This window comes from Erigeron canadensis, chromosome 3 (assembly GCF_010389155.1).
Source record: "Erigeron canadensis isolate Cc75 chromosome 3, C_canadensis_v1, whole genome shotgun sequence".
NCBI classification, from domain to species: domain Eukaryota; kingdom Viridiplantae; phylum Streptophyta; class Magnoliopsida; order Asterales; family Asteraceae; genus Erigeron; species Erigeron canadensis.
The window spans coordinates 47238266-47259544 of NC_057763.1; the positions used below are offsets into that span (position 1 = coordinate 47238266).

Here is a 21279-nt window from a genome sequence, read left to right on the forward strand (position 1 = left end):
AAATTTTTTTTCCCCTAACATTTTTTTTTTTAAAATGGGAGGTCGAAACCGAGTATATAGAAATTTTTTTACACGAAAATCATATACCCTTTACATCACAAAAAAAAATTCGGAGGGTCGGGCTCCCCTCCCCGACCCTATATAGTTGCGCCCTTAGTTAGAATCACCAATTTTATTAATTTTAGAAGATCATAATCCAATAATGAAGCCCATGTAAAGATGGGACCTGCTAATGAAAGGTCACGTGCGTAGCATGAGGGCGGCTGGCTTGGGGACACCTCATGCCTCACCAAAAGAAGCCAAATGGAATAAGAAATTGAAAAAGACGTTTTATGGGTGGTCCCTATTTTCTAGTAAAATTACTGTCGGTGGTCTCGCACCTTTTAGACTTTACCAAAATTACTTTTAACAAACCATAACCATTTCGGCTAGTTAGACTCATTTCTTGTTTAGGAAATGATTAATTTTTTAATAAAATAGCTTAAAAATCTTTTTAACTATTGGATGATGACATGTGAAAAGATCAGGGACAATATTTAGAAAGAGAATTAATGGATACCACATGTTAACTTCTTAGAGTGTTAGAAAGATGTTTAGACTATTTTGTTAGGAAGATTAGTCATTTTCCTTCTTGTTTTGTTTGAAGACATGAATACATCTTGGGGGAGGGAGTGGGCACGGTAAACAAGTTCACCGAGCACGAGGCCATGCAATTATACCGCCATCACTATTTCACCAGAGAAGAGAGAAAAAAGAAATCGCGGATGAACACAGAAAGAGAGAAAAATGTTGGTGCTCATCACAACCAAATGTCATCACACCGAACCTTTTAGCAGTGTATTATTATTATGAGTTAGCAAAAACTGAACCAAAAAACCGAAAAAACCAACCCAATCTCACCCCTAATCATTATTGCACAACTTGAAATACATCCCCTTAATGGTATCGTGCAAGACCCTTATAATTTTTAATTATAACAGTTCAACTTTTTATACACACAAATATTTAATAATTTATATTGTTAAGATTAAGATATCTAAAATGATAATTATTCAAAAACAATTTGGGAGAAAGAAATATTGTAAATTGGTAACATTTGATTCTATACTTTATCATAAGTTGTCTTTCTGGTATTGTTATTATTATTTTTTTTATATAATTACAATCTTCCTTGTAAGGATGGAGATCTTTTCAAATTGGATAACTTGAACGGTAAAGTTGAAAGAATTTAGACCCTTGAATTAAAATCAAGGATTAGAGAACCTCGAGGGATCATAATTAGATAGAGATTTTACCATGCCAGACCTTGAATTTTATTAATGTTCCATTGATTATTCGTAACCTTTAAACTAAATAGACATTAAACAAAAAATTTTAACGTGTCAATTATATAAAGTTACTTTTTCTCAAGTTATGTTAAATCACGATATCTGGATTAGAAATAAGGACCTTTAGAAAAAATAAAACCTCCCATTTTTTTTTTCTCAAAGAATAAAACCTCCCATTTGACGGTTCACTCAAAATATTCAATCAGATAAATTTCAGAGAATTCAAAATTTTCTATGTGTTGTGATTGAGAGAGCAATGAACCAGAAAAAAGAGATTATCGACCATTAACAACAAAAATGGGTATATTAAGTTTTGGCCCATTAAGTAGGGCTGTAAACGGTTCGGTTCGGTTAACAATAAATTTCAAAACCGTTTTTCGAGTTTCGGTTCGGCTCGGTTAGCTAGGAATTTTGAACCGTTAATTTCGGTTACCCGAAAATCGGTTAATTTCGGTTTTATTGTTGGTTAACCATTTATTAAAGTTTTGCTAATATAAATTTAAGTTTTCAATTATAATAATCAATTTACATTGTATTAATTAATTTTTCTATGTATAATAAACATTTAACTACATTAATATTTTGTTTTATAAATAAATATAAATTACTACTAATGTTGAATTACTTTTTTTAACACATTATATAAATTCAATGCAAGTTTCTATTTAAAAATTATCATGATTTACTACTTAAAATGTTTTTTATATGATATTATTAATAGTTTAGATAAATATTTTAAACAAAGTTAACAGCTTTTTCTAAAAAGAGTATAAATATAAGAACATTACTTAAAATATCCAAAACTAATCATAGATTGTGAGAGAAAGTTAGTAAATTGTTAATATTTTAGGCAACAAATACAAAAATTTAGCAAAATAGATATGTAAATGATGTAATCATGTAATACATATATGTGTAAATATACATATATATGATTATATGTAGGTATATAACAAAATTCGGTTCGGTTAACCGCGGGTAATACATATTGAAAACCGTAACCGAACCGTTACACATCGGGCTTTTTGTTTTCGGTTTTTTGGGTTTCGGACTGATTTTTCGGTTTTCCGGTTCATTTCTTACACCCCTACCATTAAGTGCCTTTTATGCAGTTAATTACATAAGTTTTTAATGTTGGCAAAATCAGCCCCTTTAATCCCGCTCTTAGAAGTGTTGACTCCGGACCCCCGTACTTTACGGTTCCTTGTGTCATAGTAGATTCAGATAGGCGTGTATTCCGCACCTTCAAGCTTATATGATTTTTAATTATTATAATAATAAAAGTTAATTCAATTACACAAAAAAAAAAAAAGAATAAATGGCTCATTGAGTATATTATTAGTTCGGCTACATTTGGTGATTATATGTATGGTTATATAAGAAAGTAAGTGAGCACCAGCTTTAGTTCCAAAATATATCTCATCACACACACACCCCAAAAAAGAGTGATCATATCGAGCAAAACTAAATGGCTCCAAAGTCTCTCCTGGTGATTTTCTGCTTGTCCCTGCTGGCTATAGCTTCATCATCAGACACTACTACTAGTAGTGATGAGTCGGTGGGGCTGGCAGCAAACTTCTACAAAGATTCATGCCCACAAGCCGAAGACATCATCAAAGAACAAGTGATGCTGCTCTACAAACGCCACAAGAACACTGCCTTCTCTTGGCTTAGAAACATCTTCCATGATTGTGGTGTTGAGGTACTAGCTAGCTATATATTAATTTTAATCCGGCCAATTAATCATGCATATATATATATATATGCACTTGATTACGTACATCTAATTAATTAATTAAATGTATGTATAGAGCTGTGATGCATCGCTGCTTCTGGACTCAACAAGGAGGACATTGTCAGAGAAAGAGACGGACCGAAGCTTTGGACTTCGAAATTTCCGGTATCTTGAAACCATCAAGGAGGCCGTCGAGAGGGAGTGCCCAGGGGTTGTATCTTGTGCTGATATTCTTGTTCTTTCTGGCCGGGATGGAATTGTCGCGGTACTTTACTACTTCATCTCATCATTCCTTTCTTCCTTTTTCTACATTTTTTTTTTTTTAATTTTAAGTAGAGTACTACTGTTTGTTTATCCCACTAAATAAGATTGAAAAACTGATAAAAATCTCTTATTTGACTTTTAATCTGCCTGCCTTTGTTGCTATTTTCTTATTAATTACTCGTAGTAATTTTTTGCAAGTAAAAAAAGGAAGGGTTCTTAGTTTGTTATATATGCTATTTTTAGACATCATCACAAATTGAAACTTCCTGTAAAGATCCAACCTTTAATTACCTGTATTGTATTTGCACCTTCCTTTTATTGATGAATGCAGTTTGTGGTTGTATTTTCTTTTAGCATTAGTTACTAGCTACTTCAACAATTACTGACTCATGTGTCTTTCTATTTTTGTGGATGTCCTATTCGTAAAAATACAATCATTATTACAACAAATTTGTTTCATAAAAAATTTCTATCTAGGATATATACGTTATTTATGATAAAATATGTAATGCTAGTAATTAAGAAATGTTGGATGATGTGATTACTTGAATGAGCGTCGATCCTCATGTTTGTATGCATTAATTATCCTTGTACCAGTAAGTACAGTAGTACTCTCTCTCTATATATATATTGATGTGAATTGGCTGATGCATGGCAGCTAGGAGGGCCACACATACCTCTAAAAACAGGGAGAAGGGATGGAAGGAAGAGCAGGGCTGATATTTTGGAGCAATACCTCCCAGATCACAATGAGAGCATGACTGTGGTTCTTGAAAGGTTCAAGAATATTGGCATTGACACCCCCGGAGTTGTTGCCCTACTAGGTATGCATACTTATCAGTAATGTTCATTTGGGTCCCATCAGTGTTCTCAAAACCAAGTTAGTGTCATAGGGAAGGGACACAAAAATAAAAATGTTTGTGACATGTCTAGATTAATTAATCTAGCTATGTGTTGATGTAGGTTCTCACAGTGTTGGGAGGACTCATTGTGTGAAGCTGGTGCACCGTCTCTATCCGGAGGTGGACCCTGCTTTGGACCCGGGTCATGTTGAGCACATGCTTCACAAGTGCCCGGACGCTATCCCTGACCCAAAGGCCGTGCAATACGTGAGAAATGACCGCGGCACCCCAATGAAGCTCGACAACAATTATTACAGGAACATTTTGGACAACAAGGGATTGTTGATTGTTGATCATCAATTGGCAAATGACAAGAGGACTAAACCATATGTGAAGAAAATGGCAAAGAGCCAAGATTATTTCTTTAAACATTTTGGAAGAGCCATCACCATTCTTACCGAAAACAATCCACTCACTGGCACTCAAGGTGAGATCAGAAAACAATGCAATGTTGCCAACAAACACCATTAAATTAAACAAGAAGCTTATTTATCAGTACTTTAATGATGTTGTTGAGAATAAAAGGAGGATGATGATGGTGTGAGCATCATGCATGCTGGCTTCCAATGTGTTTTTATTAAATGTAGGGCATGTTGTTTCTTTAATTACTTTTTATTTATGTGTTTTGAGGAAAGTGAATGAATGTAGATATGGATGGATGGTGGAGTAGATTAATTAATGTATGGATGTATGCATAAGATGGTTGTTGATCAAGAGCTCTACAATTAATCTAATGCTTTCTTTGCTTTTGTGTGTATATAATGATCATTGCTGCTTGCCGAAAGTCTCTTGGAATCAAGTATATATCTGACGTCCCTTATCCCCCAGGGTAATTGAGTTTTCTTATTATTGATCTCATAATTTTATTGCTACTTGCTGTGATGATAAAGAATTGGCCAGGCTAATTGAAAAACAAAAACAAAGAAAGCAAAGATTCATTTATGTCAGATCCATAAAAAGCTGATAGCGTAAGTCAAAGTAGTAACAAACAATGTTTAATCTCATGACAAGATTCTCTTTAATAAAGGCAATTATGTCATTTTCCTACTAACATAGCTTATGTAAGTAACCAATCTATAAAAACTTTTTCAATACCTCAAATATTTATTTTGTTGCAGAAATTCAAATTGAAGATTACTTGTGTCTGTTAGCAACCATTAAAAGATACTAGTATTCCTTTTGGAATGAAATAATCACTCTAGCTACTATCATACGAGTTGTGCAATGTTATGCCTATACACTTCAATAATGCAATTTGAAATCAGTTGTACAATGCATTAATGTATCTTTTAATGTAAAGACAAAGTTAGGCCCTACTTATCACTAAAATGGTGAACGGTTTGATATTGAAAAGATCGGTAGGCCTTAGTTAACACCATAGCCGCCTAGTGGGGTTGAAGCTTGAAAACTCTCTTGTACCAACTATATTATTACATATATACAAGCAAAGGGCCGGGCAATGACATTTATTATCATGCTAGCTTTTTGATATATATATACATATATTCACGAAACACCCCTGTGCAATAAAACGTTGTTGTATGTTAGGGATCAATTTCTAATGGCATATAGCTTCATAATAAAATTCTGTAATTGGTATGAATATGACTACCCATAAGAGGATAAAACACTAAAATTTAAATGACTGACAAATACATATATGGTCATGAATGAAGCTATATATATATACATTTTACAGCCCCCACCATTCGTCATAGGATTCCATAATGAATATGGTTTTAGCACCAAGTGGCTTACATGGGTCCTAGACCCAATATTGTTTGTATATGATGATGAGTAAAGTGAATAAACGGGTCAAATGGACCAACGTTGTTGTAACTGGATCGATGCAAATGCTTACAACTTCCTAAATTAGTACTGTATTTTTTTTTTAGCAACAAAGTTAAACTACTATGTTACTCATATAACTTTGTTATCATGGTTAACACATTCATTGTTTATAAGACAACATGTTTTGGACCAAAAAAAAAAGGAAATTTAAAGTGTCGGCAAGGCAAAGTAACATGTTTTGACCAGCACCAAGTGTTTAACATATACATTGAAGTGTAATTTAAAGTGTAAAAAGTGAAAAGAGTAGAATTTAAATTTGGAGATTTGTGAGGTAGGACTGACTGGTCTGTTTCTTGGAGTTCTTCGATGTTGAGAACCAGTGGAATGGCATGAAAAAGTTCACAAGACAACATTTAGCAAACTGTAAATGTTATTTGTAACAAAAATAAATTAGTTAAAGTTTGGCTTTTGATGTTAAACTGCCTAACTTGCTCAGAGGCTCATAGTTGATTTGAATTGCTTCAAAGATCCAAGAAAACTTGCAGGTATAAGGAAAAAAACATGACCATTTGAATTATTGGTATTTCGTTTGTTAGCTGATAGATATAAAAATTTTGGAACTTGAAAGTGTTAAAGTGAACCAAAACAGTGTTTTCTTAACGGACTCAAATGAAGCTAAATATGACTACGAGGCCGTTGGATAGTACACTAGGCCAAGTTTGACTAGTGTGAAATACAAGTTGAGCGAATATGGCCATTCTAATATTTCCCATTTCTTAATGTATGGGTCAATTTAGATAGCTAAAAAGGCAACCATGTTAAAAAGGTTGAAAATCACCGGATTTCTTTTTTCCCCTCAAGTAAATACGAGGTACGACCCCTCCATTCATTTTCAGTAATAGATAAAAATAAATTTACTAATTCAATACCAACCTGTTTCTATCCATACCAAATAATGGCCCATTTCCACCCTAGTCTATTTTGACCCATTATCCAACCCACCCATCTAGCTATCTCTGTTTACAATCTGGAAGTACTTTTGATGAAGTTCCAAGTTCTTGTAGTAGGTTTACATTCACACATATCAAATGAAAAGGCAACCATGAACATAACCAACAGCCTCCATTTTAATGGGTCACGGTGTTGGGTTCAGTCAATCTGGATAAAATAAAAACATAAAGCACTTGGACTGTTCATATACAACATGCTCTAATCTTCAATTTCAAAAACCAGATTTGTACATTGAACTGATTGAAGCCCCCAAAAAACCAAACTAATCACACCACAGTCAAGTTAACTCATATCAAGAAACTCAATTAACTGTTGTTCGAGATAAAAAGAAAAGAGCTCAATCAACTAATCTAATCGCTTAACCTAAAATTCGGTTTTGAAATTTCAAATATTTCGTTTTAATAATCAATAATAAAAAGGAACTGATATTCGTACCACATATTTTGATTTGTTTACCGCACTATACACATAATCAAATAATGTGGTATGAATATTAGTCTCCATAATAAAAAGGCGTATAAAACCGAACCATATTAACGCACAGGGAATTGGGTGCACACGTGCGGACGTGCAAACAAAATTAATTTAGATAAAATACACGAAGAATACATATAGCCACCATGTATAAAATACTGATATTTACAGGGTCACGTGCACTTAAGCATCATAAACTTTTGTCAGAATATTGGACACGAATACATATAGGATTCCATTTCTTCATAACCAAAAATTCTAATAAACCATCGTATTTTGAAAATCTTCGTCATACCTTGCTCATGGCAAGATGAAATATAAACAATAAACCATCATATAATCGTAGCAACATTATACTAAGTACTAACAAGAGACGAAGATTAGGCTGGCAATCCAAATCACATTAGTGCACACTTTAGTACTAAACATCAAGAAGCACGTATGTTACATAACCTTAAACAAACACTTTTAAGCAACAACTATGACATATCAAAGAGAAAACAAAAACTCGGTAATTGAAAACCCCCGCAAAAAGCCTCATCTACATTACCTCGAGAGTCTAACAACTATAAATACTTGCCCAAGTCCACATCTTTCTTTCTAGCAAAGGGCATCAAAAGAGCTTGGCTTGATGTACAGTTCCACTTCTCATCATTGTGCAGAATTCTTCATAGTTAATTCTTCCATCCTGTTAAGTTACAAACCCATGTGTTAGCAATCATTTTGCAAACATATTGTTTCAAACCATTTATTATAGTCTTCATGGTGTGTATTCGCAGATTGATTGGCTCTCTAGTCCCTATACCATCGTACTTCATTATTTCTACAGAATCGCCAGAGATATTACTTACCAAGAACGATTGGTTTTGAAAGTTGATGGATAACTTGTAGAAACTCGCCAAAATGATAAAACAAACAATTTTTTTTTTTTTTGCCAGAATGAGCAAGTTTCAGAAGCATTGACCAACGAAAATGCAAAAAGACGTACTCATATACTGTTCCTTTGGCAGAGTGGATTGTTTTTCCTACCATTATCGTGTTATAAAGGGGTTTTTATTTGTGTGAATCATTTTGTCTTCTGAACAGTATCGTTAAGCAAGAACCACCCAGGGGAAAGGGTTCAATTTTTGACAAACAAGTGGGGTTTGAGACTTACATTATCAGTATCCACTTCTGAGATGATATCCTTTATGGTAGCTTCATCGCCCATGCCATAGTCCTTCATGGCTGTTTCTAGTTCATCCATTGTGATATATCTGTATAGTTACCATAGCTGGTTAGCTTATGAACAAAAACCGACATAAATTTAATAAAGAGCTTTGACTTTCAATGTTAAACTTAATTATCTGCAAATGCAAACTTGGTACGAATTTCATGATTAATTTATCATCAAACATGTACTTGTTAAAAATCTTGAAATTAGTTACTGTATTTGCCTCGACAAGAATTCCAGATATTTAAAACTCCTTTCAAACTGAAAGGTGGAAAGTAACCTATTTGGCCTCATAAGAAGATGTGCAGTATCAGACAAATGCAAGGTACTATTCAATAATGACAAACTGATGCCACATCAGAATCATCGATTCTTCGTAATGCCACAAAGGCGAAAAGTAATTTCTACGAAAGATTTCAAAACACGAAATGCTGCATAGAAAAAAAAAAGGGAGGAATGTGACTAAATATCTTAGAACATAACTTTTTTCCATGGTTAGTTCTAAGTCAAACTTTTGTGGGAAATGGATTAGAGTCGCAATAACTGGTGCACTAAAAGAAAAAAGGGTAATGTTATATCCTTCTACTTCATTTACCTAACAATCAGATGATGACTCATGGAATCATGAAAAAATTAAGAGAATAAACAAAAACAACTGAAGATATGTCATCATCTGATCATCTCCTTATTAGAAGGATAAGTGAAGAACATAACTTAAGAGGATTTAGCAATTTTCAACATAAAATTACGAAAGAAAGTACATTAAAAAGAAACTAACCCACTATTATCTGTGTCAAAATGGCAAAATGCTTTGTATAAATGCTCATCTCTTTCGAGTCTGTGTCTGTGCATTGTAGCTGTAATGAACTCAATGTAATCAATTGTTCCATTGCCGTCCACGTCAGCCTGGAATATAGAATAATGTCAAATTATATCAAAGACGAAAAGGTATAACTATACAAGGCATAGGCAACTACCATTGTCATGTAGACGAGGTAATTTCAAATTTCAAGCTATTTACTTGAAATGGATCAAGTCAAGTTAGGCTTAATCTCTAATAAGTGAAACAAGTCAATTAAAGAATAACTTGAAATGAAACAGATCAAATGGAACTATGTTGCACATAGTGAATATTGATGCATAAAACAACCTTAATTTATTTGTACAACTAGATAGATTTCACACACTAATTGTACAAAGAAAACTAGAGTAATGGATAAAAAGTGTTTCACATCAGCCCAACCTGACATATCTTGATCCATGGCCCTATACCTGTTTTTACCCGTTAGCTGACCCGCCCAGTTGGCCTCTGCTATAATGTAAATACATGCAAATAACTTACAGCTTCCATTAGTTGCTTAACTTCTGCTTCTGAAAGCTTGGACCCAAGCCTAGCAAGTCCTGTCTTCAGCTCTTCATAAGTGATTGAACCGCTCTTATCTGTGTCCATATTGACGAACATTGCTTTGAGACCTTTGATTTCCTCTTCTGACATACTTTCTGCAATTACCTGATGACATTTTGAAAGACATACTTTAGGGCACGTTTGTTTTTGTAGTTAAATGATACAGGATATGCAATTCCAGCAAAAATAATGCAGGGACCTACACAATCAAAATGGGTAACTGAACAAAATGATTCAAAAGAACGGCATCATAATTAATGTTTTGATAAGTCAGGAATATTAAAAATTTCCATGTATTAAAGTTATGACCATTTTGGACTCGAGGAATACACAAACAACACTGTCAAACTAAATTCTAATTGTTCAGTTATGGGGTCGCTTGAATATGCGTTTTGAAAGTGATTATTGTGGTGTGAGGGATCAGAATGAGATTTAAAATGTTAATTGATTATAGCTTACTTTCAAAGCTAGTTTCTTGAGTTTATTCATTGCTCTGAATTGCTTCATTCTGGACAGCACAGCACTATCTATCGGCTTATCCAATGCTTCTCCACCTTCTCTAAGCCATGGATGCTCTGGATAATAAAAAAAATGAGTTAAATAACAGGAAAAAATGAACACAGGAAATAGATCACTGTCCCGATATAAATTTAACACGTCCCTTTTTGAGTTGTTTGATATATCATCCAAACTGAACTCCTTGGCCATTATGATATACAGAGAATGAATTTGACTGACAACATTATGCTATGTGGTCATGAATGAGGCAGTTCAGAAATACCATACTTTATATAGACCTAACATACAGGGATTTAAAGTATAAAGCATTGCACATTAATAAATCATATATAACATAATTTGCTGCAAACTTTATCAAAAATTAAACAGAACTGCACTTTTAGTGGTACACCCTGGCCCTCCCACTCTCCCATCGCAACATCAACAATATGCATTTAAGGAATTCTCATGAAATTGAAATACTCCCATTTTTCAAAGTTTTCAAAGTACAAGGCTGGTGATGTTGGTAAAACAAATATTTGTATTGTGATTAGATACGACAAATAATCAGAACCAACATAAAACTAAGTGTTTATGTTATTTACAGAGAAATAATTAAGAAGTTTTTGTAAGTGCCATGGTGATTGTCGATGATCACTATAAAAGTCACGATGAATGAAAATTTGAAAATTTTATTTCAAATTTACAATCCAAAAGTTGAGACATAACTCATTACTAACAATCACATTTAAAGAAAGTTAATAAAAATTACCAAGAACTTGGGCAGAAGTAAGTCTCTTTTTTGGATCCTGTGTTAACATTTTTCGAACAAGATCTTTTGCACTCCTTGATATCGAGGGCCATGGTTGACTATCAAAGTCAATATCACCTTCTAGTATAGCATCAAATATCCCCTTTTCAGTCTCTGTGCACATACAGAGAAAACAGTGTCATTACTCGTTGAATAAAAATCTGAAGACGACAATGCACGACATCCTCAAAAATCTATATTATTATCTTACCTGCCCAAAATGGAGGTACACCACTTAGTAGAATATACAACATTACCCCTGCACTCCAAATATCTATTTCCTTTCCATAATTACGCCTTAGTACTTCAGGAGCGACGTAGTATGCGCTGCCAACTATGTCACGGTGCACCTTCCCTAACAACAGATACAGCATACCAATAAAAAAAAAAAGAAGGCCTGAGAACATATACATCACGTATCAGACCAGTAACGAAAGCAAACACGATTCGTACTTATTTACTTTAAACAAACAAATTGTTCGTAATACAGATAATATATTCAATCCTTAAACACAAACAGATATATACAATCTTGGTAAACACAAACCTCATACATAAACAGAATAGTTATATATCTATATGGAAGAGTTATATAGTTATACCTTCTTCGATAAACACAGACAGCCCGAAATCAGTTGCTTTCAACATCGAATTCTCGTCCTTGCTAGAAAGCAAAAAGTTTTCAGGCTTGAGATCCCTATGCATAACACCCATAAAATGACAAACATGGACAACATTCACAATCTGTCTACAAATGGAAGCCGCAGCTTTCTCAGTATAATGTCCTTGAGCTATAATCCTATCGAAAAGCTCACCACCGGCACAAAGTTCCATCACAAGATGAACAGATTGTCTATCTTCATAAGTCCCTTTAAACTCAACAATATTAGATTGACCACTTAAATGTTGCATAATCTGTATCTCTCTTTTAATGTCCTCTTTGTCATTATTACTTGCAAGTTTTCGTTTCAAAATCGATTTACAAGCATAAGTATGACCAGATGAATTCTCAGTACAAAGGTATGTTACACCAAACTGACCTCTGCCCAACTCTTTACCAAGTGTATAGTATCTTCTTATATCCTCAAATGGCTTACCCAATATAGTATTTGGGTCTGAACCCTGGACAGGCCTGGGCTTTACTGGTGGCGCCGCCGGAACAGGCACCGGCTGCTGGTGGTAGTTATGGGTTTCTTGAGTATAGTTTGATGTGGGTTTTTCATAACTTTCAGAAACATGTTGGTAAGTTTGATGCTTTGATGAAGATCTATAGCCATTGTGATTTTTCTTGCTGAAACAGCCACCCATTCCCTTATTATTATTATTATTATTGTAATATTATCAAGAAAAATATAGAGATTAAAAAGTCAAGATTTATGAATTACAAGAACCCCGTGATAAAAGACTCAAACTTTATTGGAAATTCTGACAACTTCTGAGAAACTTACAAAGCGATTAGAAAGAAATTGGATTAAGAAAGGATGGTTTTTGGATCAAAAATAGAAGTAGGTAGAATATATAATCAACCTGTCAAATATTTTGATTTTTTGACGAGTGTGTTTCAAAGGCAACTTTTATATGGTCTTCTCTTCTGGTCTATGTCATAAGCGCACATATATATTGGTTCCATAGCATATAACTTTACTAGGGTTTTATAATGATAAATATACCTAAAAATATGTTTTAAAATTTTTATATGTATATTTTATAAAAAAAAATAAATTTAACTTTAAGAAAAATGATTAATTAACCTAACTTATATGCCTAAAAATTAACTTAAAACTTTAAAAATTTAACATGTGAATTCCACTAATTTAACATGTAGATTCCACTAATTCCACTAATTAGGGAGAAATTCTTCGAAGGACGACAAAAAGATTAGGAGTTGGGGTTCTATTTTAACTCTTCTTACACAAATTTTTATTTAAAAATCTTTCAGGGCTTTTAAGAGTTTTTAGGGTTGGGCTTTTGATCTCAAATGTGTATCCAAACAAAGCTACCATTTTAAAGAGACTTTTTTTTTTATAATAAAAACTCGAGGTTTTTAAACTACTAAAAGCCCCATGCCAAACCTACATTGCTTAACATTATTTATTTACAGTTTAAATCTTAATTACATATATATTTACAATTACAATTTAAATCTTAACTGCAAACTTTATTAAACTATACTATTTACTAAGAAAATCACCTTTTGTTGAAAGTTACATTGGGAAAATGTCTAAAATGTTTTCCTTTATCTATATTATGTAAATTTTCACCTAGCACCTCTTGAAATATTTTCACATACAATATCACCTTAACATTAATGAATAAATTACACTATCAATATATTATTTTTTAAAATATTTTCATTAATTATTTTTATATCAATTATCAACAACACTTGATGTCGCCACTACCACCAACAGTCTGCCGCACCATCACACCGTCGTTGTCACGATCACCGCCGTATTAAACGGGTACGGTGCTAGTTTTAGTTGAATAAATAAGGATGTTCATATCATCATCCAAATATATTTGTAACTATTATTAACATCAAAATCTATTTAATATATTTGTTCAAATAAAAATTTTTATATCGATCTTATATGTTCACTCAAATACTCATAATCAAAGCCAATCGTATTTCTCATTAGCATAAATAGTAACAACTCATAAACGGAATAATTTACCCGTTTCATCCAAACCCATTCGAATTAGGTCAGAATAATTGGGTTTCGGTTATTTTTAAAGACCCTTCCATGACTCCTTTATTTTCTAATTGAAGCTTTTAATATAGGGGTGAAAATTTGAAAAATTTATAACTTCGAGGACTTCACTTACGAATTTCTGGACGAGAAAATTCAAAAACATAAAATACGGAAAAAAGATAAAAATAAAAATAAAAAATCATAAAAACTTTCCGACCAACCCAACGGAGTAAAAACACATCGCCGGCAGGTGATTATATACTTTCGACGGTGGTTCCGGTAATCGGCGCGGCTGAGAAAGTTTCATTATAAGCCCTAATCCCAATTCAATTTGATATTCAGCTAGACGGTACGGATTTCAATTTCAAATATGTGTATGTACATATTTTAAGTGAATTTTATAATTTAGGGTTGTATCTATGAATGTGGATTTTTCTTTCTTGGGTCTTGAAAAAAATAAATAATTTTTGGATCATTTTATGTCTGATGTAATGTTTAAAAATAAGTGAAGCTTGTATTAAATGAGAATTTGTGTGAATTTCATTAGCATGATTCTGGGTAGTTATAAGAGTACGGGGGAGTTGATTCTGTCGTGTTCCTTGAGTTAGTATTGTTGGTTTTATGTTTAACAGTCGAGTTTTTGTAAGTGAATTTCGATATTGCATTTGTCGTCGTGTGAATTTCAAATGTTGGTTAAAGATGCTCAGTGGCTGTGTTAGTAGTTACTTTGTTGGGTTTATGGGTATGAGAAATGATAGCTGTGTTTGGAAACTTGAGCAATGCCAAATGAGGTGGGCTTAGATATGGATATCTGAATCTTACTTCCTGCTATGTCTCTTTTGCCTATTCTTCTTTTCCTTATGCCATTTTCTAGCTACAGGTTAGGAAAGGGATTTTTTGTGGGAACTATGCAGACTCACTGAAACAGGAAACCACACTTTCCACATGTTGATTCGATTGCATGGTTAAACAAACTCACTGATTATAAATAAACCTCTTGCATTCTAGTAAATATTTTGTTACAACACAATGGGTTAATGGCAAGACTTAAACACTAGCTTTTACTGCCTTCCAATACCTAAAATCAACAAACTAAGCAGCACTTTTGAAAATAATCCTAACCCAATTCTATAACCAAACTGCATCCATTGCATGTCAATGTTTGAAATTAACAACTTTTGAAACATAACTGGAATAATTTTGGTACATTCCCTTCGCTGATTTTGTGAAGCGTCTGTCTTTGGGAAACATAAGTGACCATTGCATACCAATTGGGCTCAGGCCGTGCTGCTAGTTAATGTTGCTTTCCATACTGTTAGTCATTTCAACAATAATTGAATTAGAACTGTAACTCAAGTTTGATGTTCAGGTTTAACTTACTAATTTATTCACCCAAGCTTTTATCCTTGTAGCTACAGGGAATTGTGTGTCTCGACTTCTAGTCGCAATGACTTCATCACTTTCACCGTCAACAGAAAATCATTGCTCTGATGCTGTCTTTGATGCTGCAAATTTATCCAAAAACACAGATGTTTCTTTTGGACATGTGGAGGCCGAGGATGAAGAGGACGAGGAAGGAGATATGGATTTTAACCCTTTTCTGAAAGAAGCTCCTTCACTAGAAGCTTCTTCAAGCCTTTGCTCCGAGATCGAAGAGTTTGACGCTGATGTCGTGGACAGTAGAGAAAATAATTTGCTTGTGCCTATTGCCGCTAACGAACCTGATGAGTTGCAAGATCATCTTGTTGGAAATGAATCAAATGATGACTATGGCGAGCAGACGGTGATGCAAGCTGCTGAAGAGAATGAACCAACCACTGAAGCAAATGCTGTTGCAGATGTTACTGTTGAAAGCTCTCAACCGCTCATTCCTGATAAGGATGACGAGGATGCGATCTGGAAGCGCACTAGAGCTCGATATTCACTTGTGGGTTCCACTCTTGATGAGCTTGAAACTTTCCTTCAAGAAACAGATGATGAGGATGACCTTCATCATAACATTGATGATGAAGAAGAATACAGAAAGTTTCTTGCAGCTGTTTTACTAGATGGAGATGCAAGTTCAGGTGCAGCACAAGAAAATGAAAATGTTGATGAAGATGAAGATAATGATGCCGATTTTGAGTTAGAACTTGAAGAGGCACTCGGGAGCGACGATGATGAAACGTTGCCGATACTTTCTCAAGAGCGGGAGCATGAGCATATTGGTAGACGCCCCAAGACTAGACAGAAAAAACGCCAGAAAACTGATCTTCGACAGAATAGGTTTTCAGGACAGCATAATAGACCACTACGCCCTATCTTACCTTATGTACCCATCGTTCCTTTATCACCTTCAAATGTAAGAAGCTATATGGTTCCGACTACTTCTTCTGCTCATAATGACCATGTGAGTGCATTCACTCCACATCAGATAGGGCAGTTGCATTGTATGATGTATGAGCACGTGCAGTTGCTCGTTCAGGTGTTTTCTCTCACCATTCTGGAACCTTCTCGGCAACATATATCCACACAAGTTCACAGGTTGCTTTCGGAGATGTTACAGAGACGTGATCAAGTAGTGGCCTCTCGGAGGGTCCCATATCCAGGATTTTGTTTTCACTTGCCATACATTCGTTCAGCTGTAACACTTCAAAACACCTCTGAATCTTCCACTATAGAGGATGGTTTATTCTGGGTGCCTTTTGTCAGTGATAATGTGTTATCCGTTATAGATGTAGCCCCGCTTAGTTTAGTTCGGAGCTATACGGATGACGTTTCTATTGGTTTGTTCCTTTCTATATGCCTTGTTATTGGCTTGTAAAAGTTTTCCTTGATACCAACAATGGTTTTGGTTTATTAACAGCTGTTCAAGAGCATCACCGGAGACAGTTGGAAGTTTCTTATGATGCTACTGTAGACCGGGAATGTTTGTTCCCATTTGAAGGTTTTCATTCTGTAGCTGAACCTACTGCTGATAAGGCTAGTGAACATAAGTCAAAGGCCGCTGCACTTGTTGAGAGATCTAAGAAGCAGTCAGTTGCTTTAGTTCCAAAAGAAATTGCAAAGTTAACGCTGAGATTTTTTCCACTCTTTAATCCAGCCCTATTTCCTCATAAGCCGCCCCCTGCTTCTGTTGCAAATCGGGTGCTTTTCACTGACGCCGAGGATGGGTATGTTTTAAGCACTTGAATCTTTTATAATCATCAATGGTTTTTGTAAGTAGGTATCATCTTATTAAAAACTTCTGTGACAAACTTGTTGCTTTACTTGTCTTGAGGCTTGACTTGATCACTTTCTTGACTTCTTTTTGATGCAGGTTATTAGCTAGAGGGTTGATGCAATATAATACCGACTGGAAAGAGATTCAGAAGAACTTCTTACCTTGCAAAACAGAAAATCAGGCAAGTTCATAAACAAAGAACTTATTCTTCTTAGCGTAGACAAACCAATCAAGAACTTAATGCTATCTGGAGGCTGATATGCCCTATTAAAGTATCATGTTTATAAGGTTATATAACATTTTACATAAACTAGCTTAGAGACTTCAACAAGTGGTAAATATATGTTATTAAGATGTTTTGTAGTGAATGCTTATTAGACAGTGTGTTGCACCACTCATAAGTCACAACTAACTCTATACAAAATTCTCTAAAGTCTAATTTATTTAGATTTTTAGATCGCGATTGACGATTGTTTAGCACTTTTTTAGAGTAATTATGATTTTTCTGTTACTTGCTTTATTTTCTTTCTTCTCTCTGAAGTTATTTTGTAGTCATGGTGGTCAGTTAATTGAGGTTATTGGTTTTTTGTTTATTTCAGATCTTTGTGAGACAGAAAAACCGTGTATGTTCGAGAGCACCGGAGAATCCAATAAAGGTGTGTAATTTCTAATTACTATATCCCTGGATATAGATTTTTATATATTAGTCATTATGATTATACTGAGGGACCTTGGTTTGGATTATCTTGTTATTCCATATATCATGAACACAAAATTGCAATTAATTCATTTGCAGGCAGTCCGAAGGATGAAAACTTCTCCTCTGACTCCTCAAGAGAAAGCTCTTATAACAGAGGTATTTTTTAGTTATGGTTTTTTATGACAATTTATTGAAGGTGCCGCATAGTAATCTAATGTGATATGATTATACTGTTGTTACAACACAGGGATTAAAGGTTTTCAAACTCGATTGGATGTCTGTATGGAGGTACGTGGTTCCTCACCGAGACCCGTCATTGCTTTCTCGTCAATGGCGTACGGCTGTCGGGGATCAGAAGTCATACAAAACAGACGAACATACGAAAGCCAAAAGGCGCTTGTATGAATCAAAAAGAAGGAAGTCAAAATTCGAAGGTTCAAGATTAGAAACAGCTGATGCTGCTCAAAATAGGGAAGGCTGGACAGCTGAAGAGGATGCTAATCTAACTCCTGGCTTTCCCAGATGTAGAACCTTGTCTGATAAAGAGGTATCTCCTTATTTAAATAGCTGATATCTCATGTTTATGGCCTTCAAAGTTTAAATCCTATTTTAAACAAATTTATATTATAATTGCAGAATCGTAGTAATGATAATGTCGTTGGAGAAAATAACAATGGAGATAATGCTGTAAATAATGAAGATGGAGATTATGTCCATGAGGCATTTTTGGCCGATTCGAGGCCAGGTCTCTCGAATTGTGGAGAAAACCAGTCTGTCGAATTATTTACACACAGATTAACAAATGACTCCAGGCTGGATCACCCTAACAGTTCATTTCAGAGAGTTCCTGCTAAAATTATTAGTTCTTCTGGACCCGAAGTAAATGTGCAAGGTTATCAAGCTCGTATATCTGATGGTTCTCGATTAGTGAAACTAGCTCCTGACTTGCCACCTGTCAATCTTCCTCCTACTGTTCGTGTAATGTCACAATCTGCTTTTACAAAGTACCGAGATGAAGCATCTAACAGGGTGAGAGAAAGTTTAAGTCAACCAAGAACAGGACAACTAGATGAGCAAAATTCAGTAAGATGTGATGCAGTTGAAAAGGGTGATTCAGATCTCCAAATGCATCCTTTATTGTTTCAGGATGCTGAAAACGAGAGAAGTTTGCCATATTACCCTTTGAATGGTAATGTCGGTTCTTGTAGTTCGTTTGATTTCTTTACCAGTAATCCCCCACAATTAAATCTTAATCTCTTCCATCACTCTCAACAAGAAAATAATACCTTAAATTTCTTCAACTCTCTGAAATCAAAAGAGTTAAGTTCATCATTCTCTGGTGTTGACTTCCATCCACTTCTGCAAAGAACTGATGATGAAAATGGCCACTCGAGTATTACACCTTTGATTCCCCAGCTGCTTGAAGATCCAACAACACCCCATCAGAAATCTACTTCAACACCTACCTATGGTGTACCTCCTAGCCCTAACGAACTAGACTTGGATATCCGCTTAAGCACCACTGCTCGAAAAGATAATTGTATAACAACTCGTGAATCTGAACCCACCAAAACACAATCTAGTAGTTCACACAGAGTAGTGGAGGAAATTGAAAATGATCCTGATCCGGGTGCTGGTCCATTGGGTATTAGAAGTGATGAAATCGTGATGGAACAGGAAGAGCTAAGTGACTCAGAGGAAGAGGAAATGGCAGAAAGTGTGGAGTTCGAGTGTGAAGAGATGACAGATACTGAAGGAGAATCTGGATCAGATTCTGATCATGCTGAAAATGTGCAAGTTGCGGTACTACTAAAATTTTCAGTTTTTCGTAAAGTTGAGCTATATTCTATAGATCATGAAGTGTGTTTTGACAGATACTGAAGTCTTATCTTTTTTGTATTTAGGATGTGCAACATGATCCTTTGCCGAGGGTTGACAGTGATCAAGATGAACCAAGATGCCAACAAACATCTAAATCAAATTTGGCTGATGAAAATGATGAGCCAAGAAGTTTGTTAGGCCTGAGTTTAACCCCCAAACCTCAAGTGACCAGAAACTCCAGAAGTTCTCATGCCAACAGATCTTCAAAGAATACAACATTGTCACATCCTCAGTTGGATTCTGGAATGCAAATCAAGAAACCCAGAAAACGGGCACAAAAACTGGATCTCCGCTAGAAGTTTGTGTACAAACACACAAGTACTTGTTAGAATCACTAATGTAAAGATTGATAACCTGAGATTTGATCTCAATTTGTAAATATGGATAATATCAAAGGTAAAGGGTAGTTCATAGTGTAATTATTCGATCCTTAGTTTGAGCTCTATTATTGGAAAGTTTAAGGGCTCATCGAGTTTGTGAGTTTTAGTGATTGTATGTTATATTTATGGGGATTGAATGCATGTGTCTAGAGGGCTATGTGCATCCCGAATTGGTCTATCTTTAGTGAGTCATACGAAGGGTGTGTTATTAGTTTACATCAAACTAGTGCTAATTGATGCGAGTTACTTCAAAAATAAATGGCAAATTCGTTTGGGGTATTCTCTCAATTCCAAAAAACGCAACCGGATCAAGTATGAGTTGTCGATCAGAACATATATGGATAAAACCTATAATGGGGGATTGAAAAACAAGTAATTTCTGCTGGGTTATCCTTTTTTAAGTTCATTAGGATTTTTGTTGGTTGGAACCTCGAGTTATCTTGGTAGAAATTTAATATCTTTATTTTCGTTTCAGCAAATAGTTTTTTTTCCACAACAGATTGTAATGTCTTTCTATGGGATCGTGGGTCTTTTTGTTTTGAATGAGTAACTACTTTATAAAAATTATCACACTCTCTCCCTTATTATTTTTCAACACTCTCTCATAAAAATGTCCCCATACAAAATGATCATTTTACTTTTAATGAATTAATTAATTTTCTATCTTTTATTCATTAATTTAAACATCTCTACTTAAAATACCTATAATATTTTTAATGAAATAATTTAAAACATAAACATATCAACTCTTAAAATAACTATACTATCCCTTTTACATTAATTATTTTTACGATAATAATCACACCGCCACCACCCGTCATACACCACCACCACACCGCCGCCACCGTCGTATTGCCCGGGTAAAATGCTAGTTTTTAATAACATTTTATGTGTAAATTAATTTTAAAAAACAATGATCTAATAGGTTTCTGTAAAAAAAAGTTCAAAAGTCGTGGATAAATATATACATTTTATTAAATATGTTTTACTA

General features: G+C 34.5%; 3 protein-coding genes across 3 annotated transcripts; 2 read left to right on the forward strand and 1 right to left on the reverse strand.

The window, feature by feature from the left end:
- The first annotated feature begins 2715 nt into the window (after window positions 1-2715).
- On the forward strand, window positions 2716-4986 carry LOC122593517 (peroxidase 42). The gene is made up of 4 exons (XM_043765936.1): window positions 2716-3030; window positions 3140-3328; window positions 3986-4151; window positions 4291-4986. Exons 1-4 carry the CDS (start codon window positions 2797-2799, stop codon window positions 4698-4700), a joined length of 999 nt encoding a protein of 332 aa, XP_043621871.1. The 5' UTR covers window positions 2716-2796; the 3' UTR covers window positions 4701-4986.
- A 2899-nt stretch (window positions 4987-7885) lies between these two features.
- On the reverse strand, window positions 7886-12967 carry LOC122590940 (calcium-dependent protein kinase-like). The gene is made up of 8 exons (XM_043763115.1): window positions 12035-12967; window positions 11644-11787; window positions 11394-11546; window positions 10583-10698; window positions 10061-10228; window positions 9497-9624; window positions 8662-8761; window positions 7886-8193 (listed from the first exon to the last, which is right to left on the reverse strand). Exons 1-8 carry the CDS (start codon window positions 12738-12740, stop codon window positions 8119-8121), a joined length of 1590 nt encoding a protein of 529 aa, XP_043619050.1. The 5' UTR covers window positions 12741-12967; the 3' UTR covers window positions 7886-8118.
- A 1361-nt stretch (window positions 12968-14328) lies between these two features.
- LOC122590939 lies at window positions 14329-20504 on the forward strand. Its single transcript, XM_043763114.1, has 9 exons — window positions 14329-14474; window positions 15538-16890; window positions 16971-17277; window positions 17424-17508; window positions 17927-17983; window positions 18124-18183; window positions 18275-18574; window positions 18664-19830; window positions 19932-20504. Exons 2-9 carry the CDS (start codon window positions 15573-15575, stop codon window positions 20202-20204), a joined length of 3567 nt encoding a protein of 1188 aa, XP_043619049.1. The 5' UTR covers window positions 14329-14474; window positions 15538-15572; the 3' UTR covers window positions 20205-20504.
- Window positions 20505-21279: the final 775 nt, after the last annotated feature.

Coding starts and splice junctions, on each gene's coding strand:
- LOC122590940 (XM_043763115.1), bottom strand. CDS start 12,740: ATGGGTGGCTGTTTCAGCAAGAAAAATCACAATGGCTATAGATCTTCA. Junction 11,547..11,643: donor TGTACCTCCATTTTGGGCAG/GTAAGATAATAA, acceptor GTATGTGCACAG/AGACTGAAAAGGGGATATTT. Junction 10,229..10,582: donor TCAAGAAACTAGCTTTGAAA/GTAAGCTATAAT, acceptor AAATGTCATCAG/GTAATTGCAGAAAGTATGTC.
- LOC122590939 (XM_043763114.1), top strand. CDS start 15,573: ATGACTTCATCACTTTCACCGTCAACAGAAAATCATTGCTCTGATGCT. Junction 18,575..18,663: donor GAACCTTGTCTGATAAAGAG/GTATCTCCTTAT, acceptor TTATAATTGCAG/AATCGTAGTAATGATAATGT. Junction 19,831..19,931: donor CTGAAAATGTGCAAGTTGCG/GTACTACTAAAA, acceptor TTTTGTATTTAG/GATGTGCAACATGATCCTTT.
- LOC122593517 (XM_043765936.1), top strand. CDS start 2,797: ATGGCTCCAAAGTCTCTCCTGGTGATTTTCTGCTTGTCCCTGCTGGCT. Junction 3,031..3,139: donor TCCATGATTGTGGTGTTGAG/GTACTAGCTAGC, acceptor ATGTATGTATAG/AGCTGTGATGCATCGCTGCT. Junction 4,152..4,290: donor CGGAGTTGTTGCCCTACTAG/GTATGCATACTT, acceptor GTGTTGATGTAG/GTTCTCACAGTGTTGGGAGG.